The sequence below is a fragment of the Asterias rubens genome, chromosome 1, assembly GCF_902459465.1.
Source record: "Asterias rubens chromosome 1, eAstRub1.3, whole genome shotgun sequence".
In the NCBI taxonomy this organism is placed as follows: Eukaryota; Metazoa; Echinodermata; class Asteroidea; order Forcipulatida; family Asteriidae; genus Asterias; species Asterias rubens.
The window spans coordinates 25460656-25487674 of record NC_047062.1 but is presented as its reverse complement, the minus strand read 5'-3'; the positions used below and the strand labels follow the sequence as shown (position 1 = coordinate 25487674).

Here is a 27019-nt window from a genome sequence, read left to right as displayed (position 1 = left end):
GGTGAAGTACATAATAGGGTAGAAGTTTCTATGGGGTGGTTTCCAAAGATAAGTCCACATCATTGGTGTGGGCGTAGTGTTCAATGCCGTTCTCGTCAGTGGATTGTTGAGATCCGTTATCGTTTGGTGAGCATCCACACATGATTCCACAGCACCACACACCGCAGTTATATCCGTTGAGTTTCAGTTGACCGTCCCTGGTTGTGGTTTGCCCGGTTGAGGTGTCACCACCTGACTCCTTTAACTTTTTCTGAAGCTGTGGGTCAGCGAAAAAATTCATAAAAATATTTGAATATAATAACAAGTTTACCGGTCACTATTGTAATTAGTACTCAAAATAATTGTTAGCATAAAATCTTTCTTGATAACGAGTAATGGAAAGCTGATGATAGTATAAATATTTTTAGAAACGGCTCCCTCTGAAGTAGCGTAGTTTTTGAGAAAGAAGTAATTTTCCACGAATTGGATTTCGAGACCTCAGAATTAGATTTTGAGGTCTCGAAATCAAGCATCTGAAAGCACACAACATCGTGTGACAAGGGTGTTTTTCTTTCATTCATTTCTCGCAACTTTGACCACCAATTAAGTTAAATTTTTCACAGATTTGTTATTTTATACATAATGTTGAGATACACCAAGACTGGTCTTTGACAATAACCAAAAGTGTCTTTAAACACTCGTCATCATAATGTTCTCAACATGGGAGCTGTTATATCTAAAAACACTAGAGGGCACTATCTCCCAACCATGCTTGTCAAGCCATGCGTCTAAGTTGAATAAAAATGTATTCTGTAAGTGATATTCTTGGGAAGCAATCCACTTATTTCAGAAACCTCCCAAGGACAGCTGCGTTTTTAATTGTATACTATTGCATGGGAAAGCTTGGCAATGGCCAAACTTAAAATGGGATATTATGGTTATTCCCCGCAGTTAGGCTTTTGATATTTCTTCTCCTTCTTAATTTTGTTTCTTCTTCAACTCCTTACCTCGACAATGCTTTGTTTCATTCGACAATATTCCTTCATGATCTCATTGTTAGTCTCCGTTGACGCGGACACTGCTAGCCTGGACTCGTTGATTGGATCGTCCTGTGTTTTCTTGCAAACAGCGAATACCTGCGTTTGGTATAAAAAAAAAATCAAAACCCAGTTGGCCTAGATCACCAATACTTCAACTGTGGCTGAGCCAATTAGACATAGTATTAGTAGTGGCCGTCTCTTAGTGACGCGCAACATATAATATTTTCCTGCAAGATGTTGGACTACGTTTGAATATAGATACCTACTCCTTGCATAGCACCATGTAATTCTTTACAGGGTGCTGTGGCGCAATATGCTGCCGATCGGACCAGGAACACATGGGTGAACCCTTTTCTGTTTTCGATAAGTGCACTGGGTTCTTATTTGTGTGTTACATATTTCACGGGACCAACGGCTTTGCGTCCCATCCGAAGGACGAAGCATCATGTATTGCTTTTTGGCGCAAGTGTAACGGCGATAAGTCGAACCAACAGTCTGTTGATCAGAAACACCAGAGCTTGGCCGGGGGTGTCTTCGCGGAGCGGATTATCACCGAAGGTGGGGTTAATGTTCAGCAGACTGTGGGTTCGAGTCCAGGTCGTGACACTTGTGGCCCTGAGCAAGGTTGTATACCCCCCCCCCCCCCCCAAGGGAGCTAAAATGGTTTAAGAAATGATTTACCCTAATGTTTAAAGCGCTTTGAAACGCTTCTGTCGAGCATTCTCAAACCTTGATATATTTAATGTAGGTACCTTTGGTAAGAAGACGATGAGGATAGTGAGTGTAGTACAGAACATGGAGATACAAGAGTTGAATATGAAGAGAGTCTCAGGGTCTTGACCCAAGACTAAGTTGACAGCCAGACCCACGATGCATAATATGACCACATTGTACACGCTCATACCAATCAACTTACTGTCGTTCAAAGCTGGTATCGTTACCTATAATAGATAAGAAACATAAACATTTCCAATTGTCCAATTTAAACAGCCCGTATATGCAGATTAAAGGCAGTGGACACTATTTGTAATTACTCAAAATAATTATTAGCATAAAACCTTTCTTGGTGACGAGTAATGGGGAGAGGTTGATGGTATAAAACATTGTGAGAAACGGCTCCATCTGAAGTGCCATAGTTTTCGAGAAAGAAGTAATTGTCCATGAATTTGATTTCGAGACCTCGGATTTAGAACTTGAGGTCTCGAAATCAACCATCTAAACGCACACAACTTTGTGTGAGTTTTTTTTTTCTTTCATTATTATCTCGCAAGTTCGATGACCGATTGAGCTCAAATTTCCACAGGTTTGTTATTTTATGCATATCAATAGTGTCCACTGCCTTTAAGCAACGGGCATCTTAGTCAACGAGGTTGTTCATTGGCCCATGCTCTGCTCCGCAATTACACATATTCCATTGCTTTATTGCCGGTTTATCTCTTAGATGTTGACTTGATGAAGTTAGAGTTATAGCCCAAATCTTATTCCAAACTGTAATCCGATAACAGACCTAAATGTTGCCCAAGCATTGTTCCTCAACGTAGCCCCAATCTTATACCTCTGTCACCAAGACCTTCTCATTTGAGCCCTAACGCATAATAAATTATGCAGCCCAAACTTAGTACACCTTGTTTCTAAAAGTAGCCCCAAACTAACTGTAACCAAACCTTATACCAAGTTATATATGCCAAGGCTTCATATAATATAGACCGGACTTAAATGTAACCCAAACATAACTGTGAACAAACCTTATAACATATTTGTACGGCCAGCGGCCCAGCCTTGTACCCACTTGCACTTGCAGACCAGAACAAACTACACCTCAAATCCCGCACATACTTTCCTCCATTGCGGTTTAGTGGGGAACTGTGCGACCATAAAATATAAATGGGGGGAAACGAACCCTTGCAAAGTTCAACGTTTGTAAATGAGTACAATTACAAGTAGGTTTAAAGTCGATTCGGAAACGTCGTCAACTGTTATAAGGAGAGAATAAAACATCGAGAGAAAGAGTGATATAGAGAGAACCAAACCTGACGTGTCTCCCAAGCCAAAAAGGCGCCAAATATCAGCAGAAGTCCCTTGAACGAGAAGAGAGCGATGCTCCAGTATAAATAGTAATCACCGGTGCAGAACTCTACAAACGGAACCAGTATAACTGTTGCTTGTTCCTGTTGTAATAAAAAGTACAAAATGATACCAACATGTGTGATCAGATCCATGCAAGACGGATAAATTGTATCCGTATACATACATATGTACAACATAATTTTATATACCACCATTCCATCAATATTACAGTAGTTTGTGATGATACGATCTGGAGCAAGATAACTTCAATCAATACAAAAAATATGAAAATGTTTTCAAGTTTGTATTTAAAATTGTCAATGGTTTTTGAAGAGCGGGGTGTAGATGGGGGATTGTTCCATAATGTTGGTGTAGCAAAGTAGATACTTTTGTAAGCGGCTGATTTGACAGTTTTTCGGACGAATTGTGTTTTTCCACAAGCCAAGTAGAGTTCGATGACGACCGTAGACATAATATGGTAGCATGTATCCGAACCTTCATAATTATGTACATTTCATTTGTGCTTTTTGGTTATAAATTTCATTTTGTTGTACTTCATAACTATTAATATTCAATCAAGTTATCTGTGTACCTGCTCTGGAAGAAACATCGTTTCTGTTCGCCAAGCGAAGATGAGCTGCCACGGCAACAAAATGGCGACATCGATTAAAAACAAAATGGCTACCATCGCTAGGAGTTTTCGATCTTGCACCACCTTCAATGAAAATTGATTGTAAAAACGTCAAACATAAAAGTGCGGTAAATTGTATTTTGTGAAGTGTCGTGGCCGAGCGGTTAAGAGCACCGAATTAAAACTCTGGTGTTTCTGATCAGCATAGTGTGGGTTCGAATCCCCAGTCGTGACACTTGTGTCCTTAGTCAACAGACTTTTTCTTCGTCCTTCGGATGGGACGTTAAGCCGTTGGTCCCATGTGTTGAACGCATGTAAAAGAACCCAGTGCACTTATCGAAAAGAGAAGGGGGTTCGCCCCGGTGCTCCGGGCTGTGGCTGCTGTATGCGCCGTAGCACTCACCTTGTAAACCCGTTTACGGTGCCAACTAATTGGGTCTCAAAATGCATCACTGCAATAACCTATCTTATCTGAAAGTTTGTATAAACTCATCGCGTCATGGCAGGGGTCTTTACTCAATAAAAAGTTGTACTTACTATTCTTTTAGGAGTCTTAAAAGCTACTACTTTATGTACTCGCCACGTCTTACTAAACATTGCTCCAAACGCTAAGACGAAACCCACGGATAGCAACCACACTCTGACCTGTTGAGTTACGGGTGCACAAGGAAACAGTCATGTTAACTTTCCCATAACTTGAATAATAATAAACTACAGCATGTTTAAGGTGCACTTTACTGAAAAAGAGAAACATTAATTGTCAAGATGTTGGAAAGCAAGCAAGAACAGGTGTGTTTTGAGTTTCAGCTGGAAGAGGGTGATGTTGTCTATTTTGTCTGAGGTATTCCGGAAGTGAGTTATAGAGCCAGGCGGGTTCTATATTGTCATTTTGTTTGTACAAACAGTAAGACTCAAGTAAATTTTTAGTGTTTGGAATGTGCCAGATAATTATAAAAAATAATACAGAATTGTAATGAAAACAATACATTTCTTTGGGATGACTGTAATAGTCTGCAACCTTCAACTTATCAACACTAATAAACCTATTTTTAGAGTAATTTTGCATCCAATTTACTCATTCTCTAGAGATGCTGCCGCCATTTTGTTTGTAAAGTGTTGTTTAAAAAAAACCTGAAAGGTTGTGTGTGATCTTGTTTCGAGTGTGTTGAACTCGGGCTGTGTTTCCCATCGTTCGGGCGTGGGCGAACAGCGCACTCAGGCCAAACAAACACTGAACCCGAACTCAGCCGATGTTTGTTTGAGAGAACTTTTGGAAAACGTGAATGGTTTGTGTAGGAGTGTTCGAACGACAAGACAGTTGCGAAGTACATGAAGGGACCAGTTTTCTTTGGTAACATGGTTGCTGAACGCCATGTTGTCTCCAAGTGCAGCACAACCCAATGGGCAGACTAGTCTGGCACCTGTGTTCTCCCATGCGTTTCTATGGGAACAAAATGGCTTCTAATCGCAAATTGCCGTAACGCTCCCAATATACGGCTCTGTTATGGGGCATTGTAGTACTCCCTCTATCGTGTCACCAGTGTCATTGGAATCCCATGAATTCTTATGAGGGGATATTCATTCATGTTTTAAAAGTACTAAGTCAACTTACATGGCAAAAGAAGAGCAAATATTCCACAACCACAAGATTTCTGTCGATGCCGTGAATAATAACAGAAGCGTAGACCAAGGAGGTTCCTATCAAGATGATGTTATTCAGGTTAGGGCTCGACAACCGTACAATTCTGAAAACAAATGAAATCAATACACATCATTTTTATTTAAATTCAATGGAATTTAGATTTATGCAAATAAATCCTTGGGGTGCGAAGAAAAAAACTATTTTCTTTTACTCTCTAATAATTCTCCCTGACTCCGGTTTACTGTGGTGCTTGGGCCATTTCTGCGCCTTCAACTGACTCAAAAAGGATCACACTGGTGCCAAATTCTATAAAAAATCATATTTTAAACCACTTACCTAGTCACGTTGACCCACAAATGGTCGGTTTATCATACTTCGTGTGGTTACTTCGACTTGGATTTCACCCAGAATCCTTTGTGCACCAACCGTGCGCATTTTTGTATACCCATAATGGGTTATTTTGGTAAACAAATTCACTAAACTGGAAATAAGTAAAGTCTTCAAAAAGATAAGCAGAGTGTGGGCTCGAATCCCCAGTCGTGTCAGTTTTGTCATTCAGCATTACTTAACCATTGCTTCGTCCTTCGGATGAGACGTAAGGCCGTTTGTCCCAAGTGTTGTATGTAAAAGAACCTTAAGAGAAGGGGTTTAAATGCGCCGTAGCATTTTCTAAACCCTTATAAGGTGCTACTGGTTCTCAGAATTCATCACTTCACCTATCTTTGTGAACGTGTGTATGAACACAGCGCCTTGAGTACCTTAATCGGTAGATACGTGCGCTATATAAGACGTCGATATCAGTATTATTATTATTTAGAGTAGCAGTGATCCATTCATGCTTACCTCAGTGAGCGATATTTCAAATTGAAGACTAAAAGGGCAACCGACAGTAAAATTCCAATCCCTGCCAGAGCAGTGAAGCAGATGAATGTTTTTAAGTGGATTCCGACATACACGTCCACTCTGTTCTTCACAATAACGGGTGTTCTATCCAATGGTACCACGCCACCTACGAACAGATCATCAGAGTAAACCATGTTTTAAAGCCAATGGCCACTTTCTGAACAGAAAACAAATAAAAGTTCACAGACTTACACATAACATACAGGGTTTACAGAAGGTAATGGTGAAAGACTTCCCTCGAAATATTGTTCCATGAAATATGCTTTACTTTTTGAGAAAACATTTAAACAATTATAAATTCTCGATATCGAGAGTAACGGATTTATTTTAAATACATGTCATGACGCGGCGAAACGTGCGGAAACAAGGGTGGGTTTTCCCGTTATTTTCTCCCGACTCCGATGACCGATTGAGCCTAAATTTGCACAGGTTTGTTGTTATGTATATGTAAGTTGTGATACACGAAGTGTGGGCCTTTGGACAATACTGTTTACCGATGTTGTGCGATTGCTTTAATGGGTGCGTTTGATAAGTTTCCCCGGGTTGACCTCTGTGCGTTTGAATAGCTTTGGGCTGACCAAGCTTCATGACGTCACGACATAAAAGCATTATGAGTGGCCACCATTTTGTTAGTAATTCAGCGGGATATTTCCACATTGTCGGACAGTTATGTTCACCCTTTATTGAGCGACTTTGTGCCTCTGGTGAAAATAATTGGCAAATTATTTTCCAGGGTTACAATAATATTGTTAGATTTAAAACAGTCAATCAATGTAAGAAATGCAATTTGGCTTACCTGGCCAGAAAAGGTCAGAGTCCATAACTAGTACGTCATTAGCCGTGTCATAGTTACCAACAGTAATCTCTAAATATTCTGGAGGGGGAAAAGGTGACGAAAAAATAACATTCGTTAAATAATATTCGTTATTGAAACATTTGCGGTTCGAAATAAACTTACTAAAGTCAAACACTTGTTTTTGTTTCTGAGTTTTGTGTGAAATTGCTTATTGGCAGTTTCTTCTGGGCTATTCCTGTCTAAGTATGTTATTATACAAGTTTCAACCGTAATTTTACTTTCTAAACGCGGTTTCTTGTTTCAGTTTTACTTTTTTGATCTCGCTTCTCATAAACCAATCTAACCTGCTGTGTCTTGGCAGATGAATGGAAGCGGTGTACTGCAATTAGTCGCCACAAGATCCCATTCACCATCAATCAAGCTCAATGCAGAGCAAGAGTTACTCATGTTACTACCCGTCATGTGCACAAGCCTAAAGGAAAAGGGGAAATTACATTGGTCTTTATTCTTCGCAGACTAAAACACATAATCTTATGTTAAGGAAATTCAAATGTTCTGAACAACTGTTTTGGCGTTCTAGCAACCCCATAACTGCACATACCGACAGTTGTATTATTTGATAACTTATATTTTAAACAAATTTATTTTATATTTGGAAGCTCTATTTTGTTGCAGACTTTATTTTTATTTTATACAAGGCGAGTTCCCTTGTAGCAATAAATATATGTGAATGTTTACTATCCGGAAGGATAAACACATACACTAGTCTTACATGCCCAATGATTTCGTTGGATAAACTTGCAGTGACGTAAACCTTTCTAATCTGTGTTTTGATTGGTCCGAGGTCACCTGCACCCTGCACTTTCGGTTGTCTGCATGCAGCGTGCATAATGTTTGCTTGCAGGTTACATGCATGTAGTGTTGTTTTGTATGTTTATATGTCCGTATGATTTTACTGCGAATCTCTATTTCAAACGGATGTGGAGTCAATGGAACATTTGGAAGGAGCGTCGGCTCGGGCATTTTTCTTGTGTAATTCACGAGCCTCTTTAATGTCTTCATTAACGTCTTTTGACGTCATGCTTGCTAGTGACGTCACACAAAATGGGTCAATAGAGTGAACTTTTTCAAAATAATAAAGGATTGTTATAAATAAATCATTTCATCATTGCTCCCTTACCACTCGGTGTTATTAGACTCGGACTCTCTCAAGGCTCGAGTGAGAAAATCACTATGGGAGAGATTGCTGACTGCCGCCAGTTCGCTCGCGTCGTTTTCACTGCAGTATGTTGCCGCTTCGTCAGCGGTTGTTGGAAGGTCAACGAAGAGGTAACACGAGTCGTTGTACAGCACCCAGTGTGGCCAACAACCAACTTATACATGTAACAAAGTAAAGAAAGGGATAGTTCGTTTTACCATTCCAATACATCCGTATCAACCCTTACCAATTTTAAATCAAATAAAGAAATTACCCATCGAGAGCTCAAGTTTGCAAAAAGGTGTCATGGTGCAAAACCTTTAAAATATATTTGTATGTTTGTTTGTTATCGGGAATGAATTAGATGAAAGTCTTGATTCGTACCTCTTAGTTGTTCAATCTGCGTCACTGAAACACGGTCAGCTCCGAGAAAGCTTACTGGACCCTAACAAAAAACAATAATAAAAATAATAATGAGCACGTTTTAATCAGGGTTTTTTTTTACAATTGGACGATCATTCAACTTTTTTAGCAAGAGTTCTCTCGTCATTCGATCCATTCTTATAAGGGGAAATGTATAATTGTCCTTTCTAAAGTCAATTGAACAAATCAAACGTTTCCCTTTTGTTTTGCTTTTCTTTAATGACAGCGCCTTGAGCATCTTTTTGTAGATATGTGCGCTTCATAAGATCGTGTTTGTTTGTTTGTTTGTTTGTTTGTTTGTTTGTTTGTTTGTTTGTTTGTTTGTTTGTTTGTTTGTTTGTTTGTTTGTTTGTTTGTTTGTTTGTTTGTTTGCTTGCTTGTTTGTTTTTTAGTATTGTTTCGGTTTGAGTAACAGACAGTGCTCTCATTGTTTAGTATCCACCATTAATCAAAAGGGCTAAATATTTGCCTGCCAACAACAGGTTGCCGTAGTTATGATGTTATGGCATGACCAAAGCTATACTGAGCCGTCCATCAATCGTTGACGTTATGACAATTGACTATAAATTGCCAAACAAATATGAAAAAGGTAACAGCTCGTATCTGTCTATCTGCCGTGTCTGTCTATATGATCTTCCCGTCAAGGACACTCAGCAAATTCTAAAGGGGGATCAAGAACACCAAGCTGGCAACTTAACAGCCAATATCTCTCATAAAAAACATTGGTTTTACATATATGATTATGAGTTGCAGATAACGAAATTTTGGTTCTAATCAGTAACTAGATGATAAGACATTGCTCTAAAATTGCAAAGGTCTTAAGTTCGAATCACTACCAATTAATTCGCTGTTGATATTTTTTTTACAGTATTGAGTATACATTGGTGTATACACTGGCAGAACAAAATCAAAATTCTTTGCCCCCGATGCAAATGTCCATCTAAGACGACAAGTCATGTTCTAGTCTTTGTAAAATCAGCGGTTAGCTTGGCAGGATTCGAACCCATAACATTGTGATTGCAAGTCCTGCAGTCTAACCACTTGACAACTGTAACCTACCGATGCACCATAGAAGTTGGTTTTGTCAAGAGCATCAAAAAACAGTTGACTCATTTCCTTATCGTCATAAGTGAAATCTTCTAATCGCCTGGCACTCCCATCTTTAAATCTTGTCGTTTGAATAATCTTGAATAGAAGCAGAAAATTGAAGTCAAATTACACGAGAGTGTGGTTAAATTTTTAAATGAAATTATATGAATTTGGTCGCCCATGTATACCAATACTTAAGTTTGGCTCAGAATACAATGAGCTCCTTTATTGTACCTAAATGTTACCCCAAACCTGCAGCTTTGTAATACATGCAGTCACATCACATCGCTGTACTGAATGTAAACCCAAACATGCATCTAAATGTAGCCCAACATTTTACACCCCGCGTATAGTTCCAACTTTATAGTATAACACTGTACTTAAACATAGCGGGGTTTTGATCGTAGCTAAAATTGCGTATCGGTCTAAATTCAGGACGTATGATAGTTCTTTTTTTATTTTACTAAAAACAGTCGCTGTAAAAAAAATGTATTCCCGGGGAATTAAATTGCAGCGTCTTTCTTTTTAACATGATGGTGAGCTGTGTAAATGTACAAACACAAAACGTTTCACTGTAGGTTTTCTCGATGAAACCTTTAACGAAGATTGAACTGTCCATATATATTTACTTTCGTACAATACTGGTGAGTCTTTGTTTCTGCGTTGAGTGCTATGCTAACACGAGGCAATTTCCAATAGGGTCTACATTTGCGTTTCTTTTACGTTTTCTTTTTTTTTCCTTGCTTGTTAATATAATTTTCCGAGGTGTAAGGGGAGCTTGAGTTTGAATATGGAACTCTTAATTCGCAAAATATAATAAGATAGAATAGAATAATGTTTTATTGTCACTTGTAAAAAAAACAAATTTTAGTACAGTGAAATTCGTTTTGGTTTTGCGTGTCTAAAAATATTATGTTGTATACAAATTACACTAAAAATTAACCATTTACAAAAATACATGGAAATATAATATAAACAACTCTGAAAAGATTTACAATATACAGGCCAAATACGAAAGATAAAAATTGTACGAAGAATTAAAATCAGAAAAATCAAAGTTGATTTAAACTTACTGTTATTCAATTATCGATGCCGTCTCTCCAGACTGAACAATATGGGAGAGTCTTTGTGAACTCAAGGAAATAAGAAATCGATTTAAAAAAAAACACGGGCGGTGTACTTTGTGTCTTCTTATTATAAATTCTGCACTAGGGAAGTAACAAACTCACATCAGCAGAGCGGTTGAGAGCAAGTGCAATTGCCCATGCTGCGTCGTAACCATACGTTGCTATTCCATTGTACGTGTAGCTCTCGTAACGTGGGAGGGAAAGTCTTTGCCGAAGCTCATGGTCAAACTCCAACGGAGTCTGGAGACAAATTTTACAAAAAGAACAATATTAGTTTGTTGTAGAGTTTAATTATCTGAAATAACAAGCCGCAACTCCTAAGGTTGTCCCCTGGATGCCGCTTCTGAGATTGTCTCGTAAACTTGGGTGTGGTCCCTGGATACTAGGCAGTTAACAGTGTTAAGACTGGCAACACGAACAAATACATTGAAACAATAGGGAGACCACCAACATAGGGCTTGATAGATCAGTTGGTAGAGCACCAGGACGTTAATCCGAAAGTCATTGGTTCGAGTCCCACTTAGTCAATGTATCTTTGTTCAACCCACAATCATAATTTTGTTTTTTTACTCTCACGTCGTGTTTTATATATATTTAAATGTAATAGAACAAGTTGTTTCATAGAAAACAATTATATCAATTAAATTGAGTGGGAAGAACGAACAAATTGGCGTACAATTCCAGCCACTGTTTCTGCACTGTCTTCCCCGAAGACGACACTCTCAGTTGCTATGTAGAACGAGCTCTCCACTGCCTTAACGATCTCGTCGGTGGTGCACTTCCCTGCCCACGCGTCATCAAATGTCCACCATCTATAGCTCCACCAACCAATCACGAACCACACGTAACCAGGACCAGTCAACCCCTGCTTCCACGCCTGTTAAACGGGGATGGCAATTAAAAATTATTATCTATTAAAAGGCAAATGGTGCTTTTGATGTTTGGATCATTTCGGTTGTTTTTGATCCTACGCTAACCTGTGAACATTTCAGTTCAAATGGTGGTAGCATTTTTGAGATACGGCCGAAAGAAATCCGTAATTAAAATACAAAATCTGATAAGCTTTTCATGCAGAAACGTTTCTGTGATTGAAATGTTTGTGCGTCACTCTCTCTAAATCGCTGGAAACCTTGAAGCTTTAGATGAAGGAATGAATTGTTTTTTGCTAACTTTGTGTTATCCATCATATACATAAACTGACAAACCTGTCGAGCATTGAGATCGATCGGCCACCTATGTCACGAGAGAATAGTGAAAAACCAGATTACAAATTTTGCATTGCATCAATGCCAAAACCAAATTGAATAAACGCTCACTGAGCGTATGAGATATGAGATATTTCAAACAGAAATATTTGAAGGGGTGTTTTCTACTATCATCATCATTAGACCGTGTTAGTTTGATGTCAACATGTGCTCATCACGATTTTTGTTTCTTACCAATTCTGTAGCATTCCTTTAAATATTGTATCTTGGATGGTGTGGAGGTAAATGTTGGAACATTTTAGCGTTGGAATAAAGACTAGTCAAGTAAAGTAAAGTGCCTGAAACAGATCTTACCTCACAGAAAACACGTCTTGCTTTTCCTTCGTAGGTGTTGCTTATAATAACACGTGCATCCAAAAGCTATGAAAGAAAAACACATGAGAAAACGTCAGAAAATGGAATAGTCATGATTACCCAAGTGTTTGTGAACGGTTACTCCTATTTATGTATGGTTCTGAAGGGACCCTTGCTTTTAAGGGTTACTCCTATTTCTGTATGGTTCTGAAGGGACCCTTGCTTTTAAGGGTTACTCCTATTTCTGTATGGTTCTGAAGGGACCCCTGCTTTTAAGGGTTACTCCTATTTCTGTATGGTTCTGAAGGGACCCTTGCTTTTAAGGGTTATTCCTATTTCTGTATGGTTCTGAATGGACCCCTGCTTTTAAGGGTTTACTCCTATTTCTGTATGGTTCTGAAGGGACCCCTGCTTTTAAGGGTTACTCTATTTCTGTATGGTTCTGAAGAGACCCTTGCTTTTAAGGGTTACTCCTATTTATGTATGGTTCTGAAGGGACCCCTGCTTTTAAGAGTTACTCCTATTTATGTATGGTTCTGAATGGACTCTTGCTTTTAAGAGTTACTCCTATTTCTGTATGGTTCTGAATGGACCCCTGCTTTTAAGGGTTTACTCCTATTTCTGTATGGTTCTGAAGGGACCCTTGCTTTTAAGGGTTACTCCTATTTCTGTATGGTTCTGAAGGGACTCTTGCTTTTAAGGGTTACTCCTATTTATGTATGGTTCTGAAGGGACCCCTGCTTTTAAGGGTTACTCCTATTTCTGTATGGTTCTGAAGGGACCCCTGCTTTTAAGGGTTACTCTATTTATGTATGGTTCTGAAGGGACCCCTGTTTTTAAGGGTTACTCCTATTTCTGTATGGTTGTGAAGGGACCCCTGCTTTTAAGGGTTACTCCTATTTCTGTATGGTTCTGAAGGGACCCCTGCTTTTAAGGGTTACTCTATTTCTGTATGGTTCTGAAGGGACCCTTGCTTTTAAGGGTTACTCCTATTTATGTATGGTTCTGAAGGGACCCCTGCTTTTAAGGGTTACTCCTATTTCTGTATGGTTCTGAAGGGACCCCTGCTTTTAAGGGTTACTCCTATTTCTGTATGGTTCTGAAGGGACCTTTGCTTTTAAGGGTTGCTCCTATTTCTGTATGGTTCTGAAGGGACCCCTGCTTTTAAGAGTTACTCCTATTTCTGTATGGTTCTGAAGAGACCCTTGCTTTTAAGGGTTACTCCTATTTCTGTATGGTTCTGAAGGGACCCTTGCTTTTAAGGGTTGCTCCTATTTCTGTATGGTTCTGAAGGGACTCTTGCTTTTAAGGGTTACTCCTATTTCTGTATGGTTCTGAAGGGACCCTTGCTTTTAAGGGTTACTCCTATTTTTGTATGGTTCTGAAGGGACCCCTGCTTTTAAGGGTTGCTCCTATTAATGGTTCTGAAGGGACCCCTGCTTTTAAGAGTTACTCCTATTTCTGTATGGTTCTGAAGGGACTCTTGCTTTTAAGGGTTACTCCTATTTCTGTATGGTTCTGAATGGACTCTTGCTTTTAAGAGTTACTCCTATTTCTGTATGGTTCTGAAGGGACCCTTGCTTTTAAGGGTTATTCCTATTTCTGTATGGTTCTGAATGGACCCCTGCTTTTAAGGGTTTACTCCTATTTCTGTATGGTTCTGAAGGGACCCTTGCTTTTAAGGGTTACTCCTATTTCTGTATGGTTCTGAAGGGACCCCTGCTTTTAAGGGTTTACTCCTATTTCTGTATGGTTCTGAAGGGACCCCTGCTTTTAAGGGTTTACTCCTATTTCTGTATGGTTCTGAAGGGACCCTTGCTTTTAAGGGTTTACTCCTATTTCTGTATGGTTCTGAAGGGACCCCTGCTTTTAAGGGTTTACTCCTATTTCTGTATGGTTCTGAAGGGACCCCTGCTTTTAAGGGTTACTCCTATTTCTGTATGGTTCTGAAGGGACCCCTGCTTTTAAGGGTTTTCTCCTATTTATGTATGGTTCTGAAGGGACCCCTGCTTTTAAGGGTTACTCCTATTTCTGTATGGTTCTGAAGGGACCCCTGCTTTTAAGGGTTACTCCTATTTCTGTATGGTTCTGAAGGGACTCTTGCTTTTAAGGGTTACTCCTATTTATGTATGGTTCTGAAGGGACCCCTGCTTTTAAGGGTTTACTCCTATTTCTGTATGGTGCTGAATGGACCCCTTCTTTTAAGAGTTACTCCTATTTCTAAGGGGCTCTGAATGGTCACACTTATTTGTGAAAGGTTTCCAAGGGTTACCTTTACCCTTGTTTCGGAAGAGTTACCCTTATTACTGAAGAGATCTTGAAGGTTAACCATATTTTTTAAGGCAATTAGTGGTAAGCAGAGCTTAATATGTGTTATCCGGAAACACCAGAGCTTGAGTCTGGTGCCACTACACGGCAATAACTTTACCTTAAGATTGGCAATTTGATTGGTTGGATCTTCATCAAATGACTCTGACGATATGACGGTGATGTTATCAGCTTTCAGCAGGTTGATCATATCATTGATTGCCTGAAAACGAAGAAAAAAACTAAATCATAGGCCCTTTTCGAAACCATGGCTTCGGCTTCGGATTCGCCTTCAGGGTCCGTCCGGCCGAAGCCTCTCGACGGAAGCCCTGAGCTCGTACGCAAACCACGCGCAATATTGCCAAGCTGGTTTTGGAAAGGGCCATAGTTTAAGTGCACATTATGTTGCGTATGGAACGCAAAGGGGCAAATAATTCGTGTGACGTTATCCATCGGTCTTTCGACAAGCACCGATCGATCGATGTAAAAGACCGATCGATCGATGTAAAAGACAAATTTTGCCTCTTTGTCGTTCAATAGGTGCGTTATTATTGACAACAAACGTAGATATGAGCACTTTGTAAATGTGTATCTTTTGTCTTCTAACATTTTGTTTTTCTTTTCAAACGCTAAAAATTCCCGGGTCAGAATGTACCCGATCCGAGCCTGACGCAGTTTTGGGTTAGGGTGACCCCTGAATCTTTGTCAAAATTACAACAACAAAAATGGTTTTAATTGACGCAGAATCCGTGTGAAATCCTTTTTGATTTGACAAACCAGTGCCCTGTTTTTCCGTTAATTAAAAAAACAACATGTTAAGTGGGTGGAAAGATTAATAAGCCGTGACCTAAATTTCTTCGAGCTTGTTAAGCGGTTTTGCCATTCATTTGAGTCATGGTCAACCCCTAGGAAGTTGACTTAACTTCGCGGTGAGCTCCATATATAACTGCTAACTTGATTAAATGTACATTTCCGAAACAGAAGAAAACACTTCCCGAGTGCGTGAATTTTATGAGAACTTTTGTAAAAGTCAAAGAGCAGATGCACCTACTTCTTGATTACTAATAATATTGACAGCTTCTTATAAAACGCGCATATTCTACACTCAGCAGTGACGCTCAAGGCCCTTATAACAGTCTGCAAAGTATGTGTGACTACGTTTGAACTGTGAGACCTACTCCTTTAACATAGCACCACGTAATTGTTTACAATGTGCTGTGGCGTAATAGGAAGCTAATCAAACTAGGAACACCGGGGCGAACTCGTTCTCTTTTTGATAGGTGCACTGGGTTATTTTACGTGCGTTACACAACACAAAACTAATAATGAAGATAACAATACAATATTCATAGCCAAAATGGTCAAGTGGTTAAGTGGTTGGACCGCAAGACTTGCAATCATAAGGTTGTAGGTTCGAATCCCCCAGCTAACCGCTGATTTCCATAACGGCTAGAATAAATATTGGCGTCTAGTTACTGAATCACAAATTCTCGATGTGTTAAAACAATGTTTGTAATGAGAGAGGTTGGCTGTTGCCAGCTTGGCGTGTATATCCCCTTGTTAGAGTTTGCCGAATTCCCTTCATGGGAAGATTTTCTAAACAAACAAACAAACAAACAAACACTCTTGGAAACAAAAGTCTTCTTACAAGTGCAAAAAGATCGTGATTCTCATTGATCGTGGCAACTCGTTTCCAGCCGAAGTCTCGAACGATTCGCATTCGGGCTCTGTTCAGCATGGTATCAGGCATGTAGGTGCGGTAGAAGTATGGAAATACAACACGGTTGGACAGAGCTGATGAGGCTGCCGAATAAGACATCTGCAGAAAAAAAACCCAGAAAAAACAAGCAAGTTACCAGTTTAATATTGGACATTGGGCATTCACATATTGGAGCGAATGTCTGCTATGCTTTTTCTATATTGGCCAACGAATGTTCAAGTTAGTTTAAGCGAATGTCTTCTTTGCAATTTCGATATTGATTGTTGGATATCCACACAGATTTATTGGACATTGGATATTCACGCAATGTACATTGAAAGTCTGCTTTACTGATTCAATATTGGACATTGTACATTCACATATATGTGAGTGGCCAACTCCACTCTTAAAAATGAAAAAGCCTTACCGTGATGAGATTCCAATAGAATGACGTCTGGGCCACTGCCTGAGCAGAGGTGGAGCAAGCTGGACCAATCAGCATTAACTTCTGAGGAGGCTGGTGTATCTGCTCAAAGAAGTGTCTGGTACCCAGTCCCGCATCACACTTTGCAAAATACAAATGAAAAGCATTAAAATGTGCACCATGTTAGTATGGTGCACAGGTATCACCCAATGTTCGGATACTTTAACACACCATCTCTCTTTTGTACCGTAAGAATACCATAAAATCCTCAAGAATTCTTGCACACAAATAGTATGCGGATTTTTATGCGCTTTTTGAGTTTGTTTTCTTCATTTAAAAGTTAATACGATGCATGATGGTCATTATTCAATGAGCATATATTTGGTAATGCCCTCACATTCTATAAAACATCATTGATGTTACATAGTATTATCAGTGACAGTTTATAAACTTTGGCCAACATTACGAACAAAGCAGAGGTGCAAAACTTAGGAATGGGTAAAGCATTGGTACCCTACTACCTATTGACAATCACTGCATAGAACTCACTAACTGCAAGGACAGACCAAGTATCCCAGTTACACAAATATTGTAACAAAAAGCAACCCACTATTCCCCCCGTTTTGTCTAGTACGAGACAAGACAAGGAACGAAGACAAAGAACATATTTAAAATACACACTCTATATTGATTGTTATTGGGTATTCAAGACATCTAGTGACCTTTATTATATTTTTCAATTGAGTTAAATCCAATAAATCCATCATGTCTTGTTCAGTTTAAGTTAATGTACCCTCGAAGCTTCATAAACAATTGACACTTGTCCATAATTCAAAAAACAAATCAATGCTTTGTCGTGTGTTATTGTATCTCAAACTTCAATTTGATACATCGCCACTAATCATTATTGTTTCTCAAAGTTCAATTTCAATAACTCAGCACTCAATACAATAGCTGCAACTTCATTTCAATGCTTCAACAACAAATCCTAAGATTTAAACTTCAATTCAACGCTGCGTCAACGAATCCAATAAATAAACTTTCAATTCAATGCTTTGCCTTGTCAACTAATTCTATCATTCAAAATTTAATTCGATAATTCGTCACTCAAAACTACAATTATTCACCTTCGATTCAATGTCTCGTCAAACAATCATTCAAACATCAGTTTAACTGCTTCCTATAGCAACTTCATTTCAATACTTCAACAACAAACCCTAAGATTTAAACTTCAATTCAACGCTGCGTCAACGAATCCAATAAATAAACTTTCAATTCAATGCTTTGCTTTGTCAACTAATTCTATCATTCAAAATTTAATTCGATAATTCGTCACTCAAAACTACAACTATTCACCGTCTCGTCAAACAATCATTCAAACATGAGTTAAACTGCTTCCTATAGTTTTTCTTACATTACTCTGAGTTGATTTAGAATTTAAATTTGCTTTAAAATGCACACGAAACAGTATTTGCCGATATTCGGCCTAGTGTTGTTAACGTGGTCTTTGTGGTTTTGTCTGGTCGTGTTCTACAGGTCACATGGACTTGAAGGTACTACGACACGCTTTGTTTCGTAGTCTTTGCATCAGACGCTTCAGATCTCAGCTGCCGTCATGTTCAATGGTTCAAACGGCGAGTTGACTATATAGTGGTGATGGTGGTGGTGTCGGACAAAGGCCCTTTTCGAAACCACGGCTTGTACCCGAGGCTGTTTTGGCAATTGCGTGTGCATTGCGTATAAGTAATCGGGGCTTCAGACGAGAGGACGCAGCTTGAAGCCGAATCCAAAGCCGAAGCCTTGGATTCACAAATGATCTTAGTCTTTTAGGATTTCTAGAAGATCATGGGTTTTAGCACTGGATTTGTCCAACTGAAGATGGATTACCTGCCCTCTAAAATCGTTCACTTACATGGCTTCGTAAGCGTTGAATTATGTGTTAACCATTTAGCCACTGGACCGCCCAGCCACCTAAAGCGATACACTGTATTATGCGGTAGGAGGAAACCTCGCTATAGCTTTTGTTTGTAGAAAATAAGAAACATCAAAATAAAACTAGGTAGTTAATAGTATGCCTACGCATTGGTGATTCCATCTAGTTATGTATAGATCATTATTAATGTGTCTCTTCACAGTTGACTTGACGAAGCTAATGATGATGAAATAATTTACCCCTTACCCAACAAAACGCTTATTAGTAAACACAAAGGAAACTGTATTTATCATTCATGGTGATATTGTCGAAAACTTATGCCTTCGCAAATAATCAGCATTGAGCCAGATAATAGACTTGAAAAGCTATTGTATCCATGTTATCATTATACAAGAATAATCGCCATAAATATTACCGTAGGGTTTTTTATTGTTCCCCAATGAGGACTTGTACAACTATTACCGAAAGGGTCAAAAATTGTGCGTTTAATTATAAATAATAAGCCTTGGCTATCTTTAACAAATTTGAACTACGATTTCAGTAAAGTTACTGCAAGAATCTTGAAAAGAAAAACTAAATTATTTCGGCAAACTCGGGCGGTGTAGGAACTAGAGGGTTAAACATCATCATCTTTTGATGACAGTTTTTATGCTTTTGTTTTAACCTTGACAGCCCCATACAACTTGTAGATATCATGTATGTCTAAAGATTTAAAATAGGAATAAATAAATAAAATCATGGTGACGTCAGTGTGTGTACAGCGCAGAGGCGTTGCTCGTTATACATTGTGTTCGTTTTGGTGTTCCTAAAAACGGAGCAATGAAATTGTTCCCGGTTTGGTAGTTTGAGGTGTTTTTCTTTCGAGCCTGCTACATCAGGTGTCCTGTAGTAATTGGTTTCGGATTCCTTCGCAATCAGGCAATCCAATTCACACTTGCACCCACATGTTGTGTCCTTGCCGAGATTGGAGGAAGATCATGCCTCGCTACCACGCGTCACTGCACGTTATGATCGCAGCGAGATCGATCACCCCCCCCCCCCCCCCTGGAGCGAGGTTACAAGGACACATACGAAGAAAACCTATATCTCAACATTACTTTTGTAATCCCTTTCCGAAATTATTTTCCTACACAACAATTCGGTTCAATTTTGTTTGAAAACGAATTGTTCCATTCACTCAGAATTTGACAGTCAAAGGAGTAATTACATTCCATCTGTTTAGAATTCACTGGTCAAACAAGATTATTCAGGTTCATAATTAGGACCACAAGACTCGATCACTGTCGTAAGCCAACAGCAAGAGCGCGTCAGCCATCAATTTCAACATGTGTATTTATAGGCAGTAGTAGTAAACTCTGAAGGCACTGGATATCTTTGGTAGTTGTCAAAGACCAGTGTTCTTAATACTTGGTGTATCTCAACATATACATAAAATAACAAATCGGTGAAATTTTTGAATCAAATTGGTCATCGAAGCAAGAGAATAATGGCTAGAAAGAACACCCTTATTGCTCAACGTTGTGTGCTTTTTAATATTTGATATTTCAGGTCTGAAGAATTTTAATATTTGAGTGAGAAAGTTCTCATGAACTTCTCACAATATTTTGTATTATAACACCCCTTACCAATACCATGCCTTTTCATTGGTTTAGAGCGCGTCACATGATATGTCTTAGTTTTACTAGACGACGGCCGTGTGATAGTGCATCGGTTTGCCGTGTGATAGTGCATCGGTTTGCCATGCGCTAGTCCGAAGACTATCACACGGCGTGCAGTACCCAGACGTCCGTTGTGTGTACGAGGATGATAACTTAATAGTCTGTAACCATTTCGGGTTTACATGACACTACATGCAGCACAGTAAAAGTTTTCGCATCTGTATTCGCGTCGTCCGTGGATTGTAGCATTCAGGTCTGTAACTTAATAGTACAGTATTTAGAAATGTTTGGGGTGTTATAAAAAACAAATACTGTACTCGTGCAATGGTTAAAACTATGACTACCTCGGTGATCCCGAGGCGTAGCCGAGGGAAAAGAGAACGCTCCGGGGATCACCTCGGGAGTCATAGTTTTAACCATAGCACTCGAAACAGTCAATCTTTGTATACTACAAACAGCTCTCCATTGCTCGTGACCAAGTAGGTTTTTTATGCTAACAATTATGTTAAGTAATTACTAATAGTGTCAAGTGCCTTAATTTAAGATTAATAATAAATTAAATAAAATGACTCAAATCTGAATGGGAAAAACGAAATCTTTGGTACACAAAAGTGCAATAAAAGTTAAATAGAAACCATATAAATCATGAGTTGCTTACGGGGGAATGCATACATTTAAAGACAGTGGACACTATTGGTAGTTACTCAAAATAATTATTAGCATAAAACCTTACTTGGTAACAAGTAATGGGGAGAGGTTGATAGTATAAAAACATTATGAGAAAAGGCTCCCTCTGAAGTAGCGTAGTTTTCGAGAAAGAAGTAATTTTCCATGAATTTGATTTCGAGACCTCAAGTTTAGAATTTGAGGTTCGAAATCAAGCGTCTGAAAGCACACAACTTCGTGTGACAAGGGTGTTTTTTCTTTCATATTTATATCGACGACCAATTGAGCTGGAATTTTCACAGGTTAGTTATGTTATGCATATGTTGAGATACGCCAAGTGAGAAGACTGGTCTTTGACAATTACCAATAGTGTTCACTTTTTCCAGTGTCTTTTAGTTTTGCATGTACAAGCATTGTGTATAATAGTTACACAAAAATAAGATAGCTTGTCTGTTGTATTTCTCATATTGTACTCACCTCAACTCTGATTGGTAAGGGCAATTATGTCTTGATTAATTAACAAAACGGACATGGCAATATAGTACTTGCAAAAAGGCTAGCGTTGTTGATTTAGGTGGTATAATGAAATAATTATGAATAATATTTTGAGTGACAAGGCAAAATGAGAAAATAATGACATTATGATGCTTGAATGATGAAAATGGAAATGATCCAGCGGTTTGATTAATAGAGAAAACACTACTCATCTTCAGATGTTGTGAACATCGTCCTAACAGCCTTAAAGGCAGTATACACTATTGGTATTTACTCAAAATAATTATAAGCATGAAACCTTACTTGGTAACGAGTAATGCGGAGAGGTTGATAGTATAAAACATTGTGGGAAACGGCTCCCTCTGAAAAAACGTAGTTTCCGAGAAAGAAGTAATTTTCCACGAATTTGATTTTGAGACTTCAGACTTAGAATTTGAGGTCTCGAAATCAAGCACCTGAAAGCACACAACTTCGTGTAACCAGGGTGTTTTTTCTTTCATATTTATCTCGCAACTTCGACGACCAATCGAGCTGAAATGTTCACAGGTTAGTTAATTTATGCATATGTTGAGATACAGAAAGTGAAAAGACTGGTCTTTGACAATTGCCAACACTGTTCACTTTTTCCAGTGTCTTTTAGTTTTGCATGTACAAGCATTGTGTAATAGTTATACAAAATGAAGAACCGTATAATTCTTTTGGTTGAGACAAATGTATATTGTTTTAATCACTACTCACCAACTAGTTTGGGTGCGTGTTATTACATGACCAACTCCTTGGGGCACGTTAGCTTTGGAATGGGGTTTGGGGCTAAAAGCGTTTGTTGTTAGATTAACAATGGAAAATAAGTAGAGCATCATTTACAAATTGTGCTGTTTTCCTTTCACTTTGTGAACTAATGCTGTCCGCCATTTTGATTCTACAAAATAGCGGAATAGACAGAAAACTTTGGATTTCTGGAAACTTTGAGATTTTTAAATGAACATTGTGCATTCAATGGTCTTCCCGGCAGGCAAGATATTGTACTTATCATTATGATACATAGTTTATGTCGTAATTATCACATGCATTCAAGCTTTGCAAAGTGAAAACCATTAGTTAAGTTAGTGAAATTATATTTAAATATGTAAAAGGTGTAGGTTTCGTAATTCAAACGTAATCCCACTACCTTGGAAAATACTGCGTGTTAAAGCGCCACTGAGTGATAGATATGCGCTTTATACTAAGACTGAAGCCAATTATAGGGAAAACAATTATTTGTTTGTGAAATTGGTCCCTAAGGGACAAGAGACGCCAAAGCCAGTCACCTCGACGGATGGATAATTGAAGATGGAAAACAATTGAATTTGGCTTGCACAATAATCCTTGCCTTATGTAAGGTGTGTTTCGTAATCTAAAACCTGTTACATTGAAGCACCGGCATAATTTTCCATCAACTTTTAGATGATGAGTACAATTTATGTATGGGATCTATAATGGCGTGTCACAACCTGGCGGTTAAGAGCACCGGATTCAAATTACGGTGTTTCTGATCAGCAGAGTGTGGGTTCGAGTCCCAGTCGTAACACTGTGTCCTGAAGCAAGCACTTAACCACTATGTTTTGTCCTTCGGATGGGACGTAAAGCCACTGGTCCCGTGTGCTGTGTAATTCATGCGCGTAAAAGAACCCGATGCACTCATCGAAAGAGGAGGGGTTCGCCCCAGTGTTCCTGGTTTGATTGGCAGTATATTGTACTACATAACCTTGTAAAACATCATGGTGCTATGTCAAATGAATAGGCCTTACAATTCAAACGAAAGTCCTACATTCCTTGCAGGTAAATACTGTCTTTTATTGCGTATTGAGCGTCACTGAGTGACGGAAATGCGCACTTATAAGAAACCAATTATAGAGAAATAACAATTATTTTTTGTGAAATTGGCCCCAAGGGACAAGAGACGACCAAGACAATCACCTCGACGGATTAATTGAAGATGGAAAACAATTTACTTTGCTTTAATACACAATCAACCTTGCCTTATAAAAGTGTGCGGCGTAATCTAAAACCTGTTACAGTGAAGCACCAGCACAATTTCTCCATTAGCTTTTAGATGATGACTAGAAATACTAAGAACGACCAGCCTAATTACATGGTCAATCTTTAGTTAAATTGGATTTGAGGCATCAATCAGATGGTTTGCTGTAACACTAACACCATTTGTGTATCTACTTGCCATGTATAGATTGTAACCTTTAGTTGATGAGTAGAAAATAGATATGACAATGTGATGTATTGTGAAACAGACATGGATTATTAATGAAGAATTGCCAAGATTTATTTGTCCACTGGGGTCGAAGACCTCGTCATGTTGTCACGGCAGCTGATACCTTGTCGTGGCTACACCGGACTCAAGCTCTGATGTTTTTGATCACCAGAGTATGGGTTCGGGTCCAAGTCATGACACTTGTGTCCTGGAGCAAGACACCTAAGCCTTTTTTTGCTGCGTCCTTCAGATGGGACGTAAAGCTGTAGGTTCCGTGTGTGTGTTGAACGTAAAAGAACCCAGTGCAGTTATCGCCTAGAGGTTAAGAGCATCTGAATCAAGCTCTGGTGTTTCTGATCAGCAGAGTGTGGGTTCGAGTCCCAGTCGTGACTCCTGAGTCCTTAAGCAAGACACATGACGCTTCGTCCTTCGGATGGGACGTAGAGCTATAAGTCCAGTGTGTTGTGTAACGCACTTAAGAACCCAATGCACTTATCGCGAAGAGAAGGGGTTCGCCCCGGTGTTTCTGGATTGATTGGCTGCATATTGCGCCAGAGCACCTTGTATGGCATTACGTGGTGATATGTAAAAGGAGCAGGTCTCATAGTTTAAAACGTAGCTTTATATGCATTGCAGGAAAAAATATTAAGTGCTTTGATACGACCCGAGTAAATAGTATTACTAAAGTAATTACATATTAAGGGCTTATAGCTTTACGTCCCTTCCGAAGGATGAAGCTGACACTCATACAGGTAAATTAAACTACATACATCTTCATTCAAAGTGAGTAGGATTTAATGAAGTGGCCAAAAACAAAAGTTATCAAAACCCTTTAAAGTGCAACAGTTTATTGATGTCCTTTCTGAACTTACCCGTGTGTCACTCCAAACCATTTTAAGTTCATAGTCTGCCAGTATGTTCGGGTCCTGGTTGATGTGATCCAGGGCCATCTCTACCGCGACCAGAACCCCGCTGCCGTCCCAGCCCCCACCGGGCAGAGCGAAAAACCCGCCGAGGTATAAGGGTATTTTCTCGGGTGGATTTGACACTCCAGACCCGCTCCCTGCTTCACCGCGGCCATCGGTGATGTTAATGATTTCACTGGTCGTTTGAACTCCCCCAACCTCATCTGCTATAGAATAACTAGCCGTAGTTTCTGAATTTGCAGTCGAAATGAATTTTAAAATGTTAACAGCGACCAGAACAAACAAGAGATGTGATTTTTCCATGATGTGTACCCAAATACTGAGTAAGATAAAAATGCCAAAAACAGACATACACGATATAGAAGAGTTGTAGCAACTATGAACACATCAGCAATTTCATCCGCGTCTTTTCTTTGTGAGTGATGCTCCGCGATTGGTCATGCATGGTATGTTTTTCCCATCTAATTACAATACAATATCGAGTATAAGGTGTTTTCCCGTGTGTGTATTTTGGGGATTGATGGTGGGTCTTGTCTTCTGCTCCCAAATGAGCTCTTACCGTAAGGTGTGATTTTTAAGATAGGCCTAATTTGGGCTTCAAGAATTGTGTTACGTAACCTTTTTTAAATTGACGTTTTAATTCTGCGTCATCGTTGCAGATACAGAGTATAGAAGACCCAAACAGCAGGAGGTTGTGTTTTAATTGCAATTTGTACGATCTGAAAATCCCCAGAGCTTTAAATTACTCATTAGCAACAAAGATAAGCAAAACGAGGTCACACTCTTATAAAACAAGAAACCAGGTGATTTATTATGACCATAGGTATAAGAGGAACACGTTGCCTTGGATCGGACGAGTTGGTCTAATAAAAAAGCGTTCGAAACCGTCTGTATGAAATGCATATGGTTAGAAAGATGTAGAATAAATAATGATCCACACAAATATCCATAAAAACTGCTCGGTTTTCCTTTAAAATGGCCGACCCTGTTAGTCGACGAGGTAAAAAGAAAACCACGCAATTTCGAGGCTAATTTGTGTAGATCATTGTATTCTACTTTTACATCTTTCTACCCATATGCATTTTATAACAAACGGTTTCAGAACGCTTTTCAAAGACCAACCGATCCAAGGCAACGTGTTCCTTTAACAAGCAAAATATTCAATCCTGACTTTGTAGAGTATAAAGTTAAAAAAATATTTGATACCCATAAATGTGAATATTTGACGGGATAAGTGGTATAAAACGCGGAGTTTAGCTTACGATTAGCTTATGTCATAAGAAAGCAATTTAGCCAAAGGGTTAACGCAAATTTGAGTTTCGAAGAAAAAAAACATCGAACAACATGTTATTTTGAATTTTCAAAATGGCTAACACAGCTCGTACTACCTGTAATTACTTTTGTTTAAATAACATATCAGCGATGACCCTCAAGCCAAATATCTTCCTCATAACATATTCTGACTGTGTATCTCGTTCCATGTTTGTTCCATCAAAGGCACAATCCCCATATCCCATCGCTCGTGTCGTATTACTGACACAATCAACAAGTGTCCCTTATAAATAGCCAGGCGCATTTTTTTTGAAGCGTTAATCCATTAGTGTATAGGCCTCCAGTGTGTCAAAGCTGTCAACTTGGAGAACTGCATGTCATTTACCTTTCGCTGCGGGTTTTGATGAAAGTCATTGTTTACTGAAGGCAGTCTAAATGAGATCATTGGTGTTTGGACGAACAAATCAATTTCCATTCTCTCTTTTGTAATTAGTTTTATCTTTAAAGGTATTACAGGGTTTGAAGCTTACTATTACCTCATACTAGAATATGTTTTAGTGAAACATTTCCTTCTGAATTTCTGAAATAAAGTCATATTTAAGAAAAGTGTTTGAAAAGCTTAAAAGAACCTGCTGATTTCGACTGTTGCAACCAAAATTAAAGACAATGGGGCTTATTTAAGAAAAAGGCATATGGGTGCACCATATAAAAATATCACTTTAGTTTCGGCTCTAGTTACATTCAAGTCATTGCATGGTCTTCTTAGCTTTCTCTATTGTTTAAATCTTCGATAATTTGCGGGCAGCCTGTTTAAGAACCTATCGTAAATCTAGGTCATAACCTTGCCAGACGACCAGCAAATAATTATATTGATCATTGATTTTCTTTAAACAAGAAGTGACACAATTGGACAATGACAAGCACAAACCATGAGGAAAAC

General features: G+C 38.9%; 1 protein-coding gene across 1 annotated transcript; it reads right to left on the bottom strand.

Annotated features, from left to right (window-relative positions):
* Nucleotides 1-28: 28 nt before the first annotated feature.
* LOC117290004 lies at nt 29-25110 on the bottom strand. The gene is given in 20 exon segments (XM_033771253.1): nt 29-256; nt 987-1115; nt 1772-1960; nt 3050-3187; nt 3649-3801; nt 4255-4362; nt 5330-5462; nt 6203-6368; nt 7059-7136; nt 7403-7530; nt 8239-8431; nt 8641-8701; nt 9739-9864; nt 10998-11135; nt 11572-11772; nt 12455-12520; nt 14883-14984; nt 16410-16580; nt 16888-17025; nt 24754-25110. Coding segments are annotated over 20 exon segments (3003 nt in total).
* Nucleotides 25111-27019: the final 1909 nt, after the last annotated feature.